Genomic DNA, 10266 nt, shown 5'->3' on the forward strand with positions numbered 1-10266 from the left:
CTAGTCTCTGATAAAACAGACTTTAAACCAACAAAGATCAAAAGAGACAAGGCCATTACATAATGGTAAAGGGATCAATTCAACAAGAAGAGCTAACTATCCTAAATATATGTGCACCCAATACAAGAACACCCAGATTCATAAAGCAAGTCCTTAGAGACTTACAAAGAGACTTAGACTCCCACACAATAATAATGGGAGACTTTAACACCTCACTGTCAACATCAGACAGATCAACGAGACAGAAAGTTAACAAGGATATCCAGGACTTGAACTCAGCTCTGGACCAACTGGACCAAATAGACATCTACAGAACTCTCCACCCCAAATCAACAGAATATACATTCTTCTCAGCACCACATCACAGTTATTCCAAAATTGACCACATAGTTGGAAGTAAAGCCCTCCTCAGCAAATGTAAAAGGACAGAAATTATAACAAACTGTCTCTCAGACCACAGTGCAATCAAACTAGAACTCAGGAAGAAGAAACTTGCTCAAAACCACTCAACTACATGGAAACTGAACAACCTGCTCCTGAATGACTACTGGGTACAAAACGAAATGAAGGCAGAAATAAAGATGTTCTTTGAAACCAATGAGAACAAAAACACAACATACCAGAATCTCTGGGACACATTTAAAGCAGTGTATAGAGGTAAATTTATAGCACTAACTGCCCTCAAAAGAAAGCAGGAAAGATCTAAAACTGACACCCTAACATCACAATTAAAAAACTAGAGAAGCAAGAGCAAACACATTCAAAAGCTAGCAGCAGGCAAGAAATAACTAAGATCAGAGCAGAACTGAAGGAGATAGAGACACAAAAAACCCTTCAAAAAAATCGGTGAAACCAGGAGCTGGTTTTTTGAAAAGATCAACAAAATTGATAGACCACTAGAGAGACTAATAAAGAAGAGAGAAGAATCAAATAAATGGAATAAAAAATGATAAAGGGGATATCACCACCGATCCCACAGAAACACAAACTACCATCACAGAATACTATAAACACCTCTACGCACATAAACTAGAAAATCTAGAAGAAATGGAGAAATTCCTGGACACATATACAACCTCCCAAGACTAAACCAGGAAGAAGCTGAATCCCTGAATAGACCAAAAACAGGTTCTGAAATTGAGGCAGTAACTAATAGCCTACCAACCAAAAAAATTCCAGGACCAGACAGATTCACCACTAAATTCTACCAGAAGTACAAAGAGGAACTGGTACCATTCCTTCTGAAACTATTCCAATCAACAGAAAAAGAGGGAATCCTTCCTAATTCATTTCATGAGGCCAACATCATCCTCATACCAAAGCCTTGCAGAGACACACAAAAAAAGAATTTTAGACCAATATCACTGATGAACATCGATGCAAAAATCCTCAATAAAATACTGGCAAACTGAATCCAGCAGCACATCAAAAAGTGTATCCACCACGATCAAGTTGGCTTCATCCCTGGGATGTAAGTCTGGTTCAACATACACAAATCAATAAACGTAATCCATCATATAAACAGAATCAAAGACAAAAACCACATGATTATCTCAATAGATGCAGAAAAGGCCTTCGACAAAATTCAACAGCCCTTCATGCTAAAAACTCTCAATAAATTAGGTACTGATGGGACGTACCTCAAAATATTAAGAGCTATTTATGACAAACCCACAGCCAATATCATACTGAATGGGCAAAAACTGGAAGCATCCTCTTTGAAAACTGGCACAAGACAGGGATGCCCTCTCTCACCACTCCTATTCAACATAGTGTTGGAAGTTCTGGCCAGGGCAATCAGGCAAGAGAAAGAAATAAAGGGTATTCAATTAGGAAAAGAGGAAGTCAAATTGTCCCTGTTTGGAGGTGACATAATTGTATGCTTAGAAAACCTCATCGTCTCAGCCCAAAATTTCCTTAAGCTGATAAGCAACTTCAGCAAAGTCTCAGGATATAAAATCAATGTCCAAAAATCACAAACATTCTTATACAGCAATAACAGAGAAACAGCCAAATCATGAGTGTACTCCCATTCACAACTGCTTCAAAGAGAATAAAATACCTACTAATCCAACTTACAAGGGATGTGAAGGACCTCTTCAAGGAGAACTACAAACCACTGCTCAACGAAATAAAAGAGGACACAAACAAATGGAAGAACATTCTGTGCTCATGGATAGGAAGAATCAATATTGTGAAAATGGCTATAATGTCCAAGGTAATTTATAGATTCAATGCCATCCCCTTTAAGCTACCAATGACTTTCTTCACAGAACTGGAAAAAGCTACTTTAAAGCTCATATGGAACCAAAAAGGAGCCCGCATTGCCAAACAATCCTAAGCAAAAAGAACAAAGCTGGAGGCATCACACTACCTGACTTCAAACTATACTACAAGGCTACTGTAACCAAAACAGCAGGGTACTGGTATCAAAACAGAGATATAGACCAATGCAACAGAATAGAGCCCTTGGAAATAATACCACACATCTACAACCACCTGATCTTTGACAAACCTGACAAAAACAAGAAATGGGAAAAGGATTCTCTGTTTAATAAATGGTGCTGGGAAAACTGGCTAGCCATATGTAGAAAGCTGATACTGGATCCCTTCCTTACACCTCATACAAAAATTAATTCAAGATGGATTAAAGACTTAAATGCTAGACTAAAAACCATAAAAACCCTAGAAGAAAATCTAGGCAATACCATTCAGGACACAGGCATGGGCAAGGACTTCATGTCTAAAACACCAAAAGCAATGGCAACAAAAGCCAAAATTGACAAATGGGATCTAATTAAACCAAAGAGCTTCTGCACAGCAAAAGAAACTACCATCAGTGTGCACAGGCAACCTACAGAATGAGAGAAAATTTTTACAATCTACCCATCTGACAAAGGGCTAATATCCGGAACCTACAAAGAACTGAAACAAATTTACAAGAAAAAATCAACCCCATCAAAAAGTGGGCAGAGGATATGAGCAGACACTTCTCAAAAGAAGATCCCATTTATGCAGCCAACAGACACATGAAAAAATGCTCATTATCACTGGCCATCAGAGAAATGCAAATCAAAACCACAATGAGATACCATCTCACACCAGTTAGAATGGTGATCATGAAAAAGTCAGGAAACAACAGGTGCTGGAAAGGATGTGGAGAAATAGGAACACTTTTACACTGCTGGTGGGACTATAAACTAGTTGAACCATTGTGGAAGACAGTGTGGCGATTCCTCAAGGATCTAGAACTAGAAATACCATTTGACCCAGCAATCCCATTACTGGGTATATACCCAAAGGATTATAAATCATGCTGCTATAAAGACACATGCACCTGTATGTTTACTGCGGCACTATTCACAGTAGCAAAGACTTGGAACCAACCCAAATGTCCATCAATGATAGACTGGATTAAGAAAATGTGGCACATACACACCATGGAATACTATGCAGCCATAAAAAAAGATGAGTTCATGTCCTTTGTAGGGACATGGATGAAGGTGGAAACCATCATTCTGAGCAAACTATTGCAAGGACAGGTAACCAAACACTGCATGTTCTTACTCATAGGTGGGAATTGAACAACAAGAACACTTGGACCTAGGATGGGAACATCACACACTGGGGCCCGTCGTGGGGTAGGGGGAGGGGGAGGGATAGCATTAGGAGATATACCTAAGTAAATGACAAGTCAACGGTTGCAGCACACTAACATGGCACATGTATACATATGTAACAAACCTGCACGTTGTGCACATGTACCCTAGGACTTAAAGTATAATAAAAAATAAATAAATAAATAAATGAAAAGAAGTATGGCTCTGCAATGTCAACAGAACCAAAAGAAGAACATTGGAGGGGTGATCAAATCTAATTCAACAATCTTAACGGAAAAAAATAAGTACTTCCATTCTATTTGCTATACAAGTCTATCTGGTTTATCTTCTCACTTAACACATGTACGTGTATATTATAAATTATGAGAAGATTCCTCTCAATATTTGCTAAAATGCCCACAGGCTACAAAAAAAAAAAAAATATATATATATATATATACACACACACATATGTGACAGAGTCTTGCTGTCACTCAGGTTGGAGAGCAGTGTCACAATCTCAGCTCACTGCAAGCTCCGCCTCGCAGTTTCACATCATTCTCCTGCCTCAGCCTCCCGAGTAGCTGGGACTACAAGCGCCCACCACCACACCCAGCTAATTTTTTTGTATTTTTTAGTAGAGACGGGGTTTCACCTTGTTAGACAGGATGGTCTCGATCTCCTGACCTCGTGATCTGCCCACCTTGGCCTCCCAAAGTGCTCGGATTACAGGCGTGAGACACCATGCCAGGCCAAAAAAAATATTTTTATGAAGGTATATACTACACAAAAAGAACAAAGACTTAGGTTCTCTCTAGGGGGAGAAGGAAGGAGTGAGGAACCAATGAAGTCTTTCACTATTTTTCAAATGTTTCTGTATTGTCTTTGTTAAAAAATAATGTTTTGTATTACCTTAACAACCAGAAAAACACAATCGAAAGGGGGAAAAGCCATATTCCACGTTATGCTATTTAAGAAAAAGGTTTGATTAATTATAAAATTACTTTAACATATTATTCTTACCAGATTTAAGACCTGAAATTTTGAAGATGGCACTTGGCTTCCCATTCGTGACAAATCCTAGGAGTTGCCATACTGGCATTCCATTGGAATCAGGATAAGAAAAGTAGACAGATCCTCCCATTCCCTCAGGAAATGGGATTGTTCCCAGCATAAAAACCACAACATGGTTGATACTTTCATAATCAGGTAAGTCAAAAACAAATTTATCCTCTGCCACTTGCTGTGCAGCTGTTTGCACCTAGAAAATAAGAAACTTGTCTTAGTTCAATAGTTCTATGAGTTTCTGTAACTCTTAACACTATCGTTTATAAGTTATATTACCAGCATAATCCATTGTAGTCTTTTTACCAAATAAAATGTTAAACCTGATAGTCTTAAACACATACTTAGTTTTACAATCATAATCTACTAAATGCAATCTTTTAAAAATATAACTCGGGCCGAGCACAGTGGCTCACACCTGTAATCCCAGCACTTTGAGAGGCCAAGGCGGGCAGATCACCTGAGGTCAGGAGTTCAAAACCAGCTTGGCCAACACGGCAAACCCCATCTCTCCTAAAAATACAAAAATTAGCCAGGTATGGTGGCTCATGCACAAGTATTCCCAGCTACTCGGGAGGCTGAGGCAGGAGAATCGCTTGAACCCGGGAGGCAGATGTTGCAGTGAGCTGAGACCACATTGCACTCCAGCCTGGCAACAAGAGCGAAACTCTGTCTAAAAAAATAAAAATTCAATTAAAATTAAAATAAATTATTTCACCGGTGCCCTGAAAGGATTCTACTTACATAAAAAATAACGAGGCCAGGCGTGCCGGCTCACGCCTGTAATCCTGGCAATTTGGGAGGCCAAGGCAGGCAGATCACCTGAGGTCAGGAGTTCGAGACCAGCCTGGCCAACATGGAGAAACCCCATTTCTACTAAAAATACAAAATTAGCCAGCTGTGGTGGCACATGCCTATAATCCCAGGTACTCGGGAGGCTAAGGCAGGAGAATCACTTGAACCCGGGAGGTGGAGGCTGTGGTGAGCCGAGATCACGCCATTGCACACCAGCCTGGACTAAACGCTGTCTCAAAAAAATAAATAAATAAAAATAACTGTAGCTTTAGAACGCTGTAAAGATGAAAGGTTATTTAAAACACATCACCTAAGCTCTCACCCTACAGTTTAAAGATAAAGGGGCCAGGTATGATGGCTCATGCCTGTAATCCCAGCACTTTGGGAGGCCAAGGCAAGCAGCTGGCTTGAGTTCAGGAGTTGGAAACCAGCCAGGGCAACACAGCAAAATTCCATCTCTACAAGAAATACAAAAATTAGCCAGGGGTAGTGGCATGCGCCTTTGGTCCCAGCTACTCGGGGAGGCTAAGGACAGATAATCACTTGAACCTGGGATGTCAAGGCTGCAGTGAGCCGAGGTCCCGCCACTGCACTCCAGCCTGGACAGAGCGGGACCCTGTCCCAAAAATAAATAAAAGAAAGAATGTCAGGTAATTAAAACAGGTAAGCAATCCAGAAGTAATTAGGCAATCCTCCTTATTCACAAATCCTTTATGTGAATTCGCCTACTCACTAAAACTTGTAATCCCAAATCAATGCTTGCTGCATTTCTGCAATCATTCATGGACACACTCATGAACAGTAGCAAAAAATGTGAGTTGTAGGCCTGGCGCAGTGGCTCACGCCTGTAATCCCAGCACTTTGGGAGGCCAAGGCAGGTGGATCACCTAAGGTCAGGAGTTCCAGATCAGCCTGGCCAACATGGCGAAACGCGGTCTCTACTAAAAATACAAGTATTAGCTGAACATAGGGGCACAAGCCTGTAGTCTCAGCTACTTGGGAGGCTGAGGCATGAGAATCGCTTGAACCTGGAGGCGGAGGTTGCAATGAGCCGAGATCATACCATTGCACTCCAGTCTGGATGACAGAGTAAGACTCCATCTCAAAAAAAAAAAAAAAAAGAGTGTGCAACTCACACACTGGCAGCTGAGGTAGAACATGCCATCTTGTTTCAGTCCTCACAATATGAAAAAGGGTCCTTTTCACAGTTAATCTATTTAAAGCATTTTTGTGATTTTTGTTGGTGATTGTGCTGTTTAAAATGACCAAGTTCAAGTGCTGGCTAGTCTTCCTAAGTGGAAGAAGGCCATGGCATGCCTTACAGAGAAAATATGTGTGTTAGGTAAGTTTTCCTTCTATAATATCCTATCTACTGATACAAAGAAACTTAAGAAAAATATATTGCTATGTAATTGCAACTACCTATTAGTTATAAAGTAGTATCAACTGCCTGCCCTAAATTAAGTCCCAAGATACAAAGGCTGAGAGTTCCTAAAGTCAAATTCTGATTCTCTCTTCAGAAGTATTCTGACCCAATTTAAAATCCTCCAGCTTTAGTACAAAGAATAAAACAAAGGAAGAACATAAACCAAATGGCCAGTATTAGTATTAAATTCAATTTCACCAGTCTTTGGCATGCATATAACCTAAAAAGCGTGGGAAACTATTATTTATGAGTCTTGAAATAACCACCAGGCAAAATAAATAATCTTAAGTGTCAACTTTGTATAGGTATTGAACAGTCTGCAAATCTGTATCGTCACACTCTAATTTTTCACATTAAGAAAAGGTATATCTTTAAGAAAAAAATCTCAAGAAATAAAAACTGGGTTCGTAAGTTTAGATAAGTAGATTTTTCTTATAACAGAGTAATGTAGTTAGGTTTTGAGATGCCACTAGGTCTATTTGTCCTTCACTTTGATATGTCCTAATACCCCATAATTAAAGGACCAAGTATCCCCAATATATAGAGACAGGTATTACTATAACTGAATTTCCTTCCAAATTAGTTGACAACGTGAGAGATACATGGATTCCAAATAGGTTTTTTATTCTCTGAGAAACACAATTTTAATGTCATTAATAACACTCACTCGTCTGAGTCACACAATCATTCCAGGTTTGTCCTTTCTTTTTCCCTATTAAAAGCAGGGTAGAATTATCTCACCAGGATTATGAATTACCACCATCACCACGGGGGTCTCACAGTCATTGGAGAGACAAACTTTATGAGGCTAGTCATCTCCAATTTATCTTTCTGGCTTCTTAGAACTGTATATGTACAGAATACAATACATTATCAAAACTTGATGGGAAAAAAAGACAATTCAACAAAGGGACTGCAACATTTAAAAAAGCCAGAAGAAAAAAGAAGGAAAAATACTTCTAGGGGAAAACAGTCAGGCCTGAAAATTGATGTCTGTGTGGTTTCTAAGGAAACAAACAAGATTCACCTTCCAGATTATTCCTAAAGAATTCCAGGTGCTGATCTCATTTACTCTAACAATTTGGCAAGGTAGGTTATCTATTTTGACCAATAAGGAAACACACTACTTGCATCCTTCTCTGGTTATCTCAGATACGGTTCACACGTTAAGTTTCTGCCAACTTCCAATTAAATTAAGCATATTTTTACTGGGGTTCTTCCAAAGGGACCCAGCAGATATACACTGCCTGAGCACCTTAATCTTTGAAAAACCGTTTGCTATAGACCAGATTCAATCCCAAATTCACCTCTACCTCAGGGTAATAAGGGAGGCATTTATACTGGCGATTGAACTTAGTTCCCTAACTGCAAAATGTCAAAGATAAAGACCATCTCACGAGTTATGAGGATTAAGTTCAAAGTGCCAAATAAGCGCCACACATAAGGCTGAGTGACCAAAGGCGTACACTGCACTTAGCCCAGTACTTGGTACAAAATGCACACTTAATAAATGCCAACTAATACTGTGACTACTATTCGAAAGAATCTGAACAGAGCTGGGCATAGGAGAGCACCCAGCTTCCCACGCTCCATCCTCACATACCCAGCCAAAATACGGTTAAGTGGGCTTCCCCGCATCCCTAGCGCCTGCGTACCCTCCCCGCCGCAGGGCTTCGCCCTCAATATCCTGACCCCTTCCTGATACCACCCGGTCCCATCCTCACCAGCCTCCCCGCCACCAAGCAGCCAAACATGGCGACGGCAGCTCCGTTCAGCCGGCAGTGACCTGAAGCCGGCGACTAGGAGTCCTGGGGCTACTGCCCTAGTCGAGACTAAGAACCTTCCAGAATTTGTGGGAGGGTGTCTGCCCCTCCACTACATAGTGACTGGGCCAGCGGCTGGAACGCCTCTGCCCCCGCGACCTCTGACCTTCTCTTCCTAAGCAGCACGCTGCTCAGGCAACAAGTACTTCCGGGTTTTACACCCGGTTTCCCCACTGAGGAAGAAAGGTTGGCCAGCGCCAGTGTAAGACTACAAGTCCCAGAACAAGTCCCAGAGGGCACTGCGCCGGTTTCCGGGAACGTAAGCCCGGAGGCTTTGCAACTGGGATCGGTAGTCCGAGTGTTCTATAGCCACACAATCTGTGGATCTCGCATTTTCATGTACAATCCTGGGAGGAGATACTTCTAACGTTTCTGTAACATCTGAGAGATAGTGCACTTTTACAATAATCACGTCACTAGATCTTTACAAAAACCCTATGAGGTAAGTATTATAATCCAAATTTTATAGGAGTGAGCAACCTCAAATCTTTACACAGCAGTAAATGTTGGAGGCTGAATTCAAGTCCTAATCCAAATCCGGGTTTCTTTCTGCTACACAGTATCTCAGAAGTACTAATCTCTAACCAATTGTTTTGTACTTGTCTACAGTTTATAGTTCTTTCCAGCTTCACTTAGTTGTCACGCTCATTTGCTGTACAATTGTGGAAAAGTTGTAGATGTCTTTGTGCTTCAGTGTCCCTCCTTTGCAAAAGAAAAATAATGTACCTATCTCCTAGGGTTGCTGTGAGGATTAAATGAGCTAATATGTATAAAACACTTAGCATAGTGCCTGGCTGTGCTTAATTAGTGGGAGTTTTGTTGTAAAATTGTCTATTTTTTTTCTATATGCATTTGCAGAAAAGGTTCATAGGAAATACAAAACAATAGCCAAAAAAAAAAAAAAAAAAAACTGGCATCAAGTACTGATTGCCACCAATACTTATTCTCCCTTTCACAGCTCCAATTCCTTTTCGTCTTGAATAGGATAGTAAAGGGTCTCTGTCCAATTTAAATATCTGAGGTTGGCCACCAGCCATAAAGCAGGTCTGTCTTCCCTGTCCTTAGTTTATATATGAGGGATCAGTGTTTGGAACAGTCTTCTGGCCTCCACTGTGGATCCCTAAACTGATCACCTATCTTATCACTGATACTCCTTTGACATAGCTGAGCCAAAGATGAAGAGGTAGGAAAGGATCTACCAATGTCTCCAACTTGCTACCTAAAAAGTCCTAGAACCTTCCGAATAAAAAGGCCATTCATATGAAGACCACTTCATAAATTAAGGCACCCACTACCTGGGTTCAGAGCCCATCTCTGCCATTTATTAGTTACATAATCTTAGGCAAGTTAACCTAACACTCCCATACCTCCTTTTCCCCATCTTTAAAATGAAGTAATAATAGTATCTACCTCATAAAGTTGTTTCGAGGGTTCTTACATGTAAACTACCCAGTAGTGGCCAGAATGTAGCTTGCTCAATAAATGTTAATATTTAGCATTATTGCCTTTCCTAACTAATTTGCCATGTCTTCTTCATACCCACCTTGTGCACTAGCCA

General features: G+C 40.4%; 1 protein-coding gene across 1 annotated transcript in view; it reads right to left on the reverse strand.

The window, feature by feature from the left end:
• The window catches only part of HIKESHI (heat shock protein nuclear import factor hikeshi), a 41673-nt gene extending 32812 nt beyond the window's left edge, over positions 1-8861 (reverse strand). The window contains exons 1-2 of the mRNA XM_010356023.2: positions 8610-8861; positions 4623-4860 (exon numbers count right to left, since the gene is read on the reverse strand). Of these exons, the coding sequence (XP_010354325.1) occupies positions 4623-4860; positions 8610-8639 (268 nt within the window). The 5' untranslated portion in view covers positions 8640-8861. The remainder of the gene's footprint in view (positions 1-4622; positions 4861-8609) is intronic.
• Between the last annotated feature and the right edge of the window lie 1405 nt (positions 8862-10266).

Source organism: Rhinopithecus roxellana, chromosome 15, assembly GCF_007565055.1.
Source record: "Rhinopithecus roxellana isolate Shanxi Qingling chromosome 15, ASM756505v1, whole genome shotgun sequence".
In the NCBI taxonomy this organism is placed as follows: Eukaryota; Metazoa; Chordata; class Mammalia; order Primates; family Cercopithecidae; genus Rhinopithecus; species Rhinopithecus roxellana.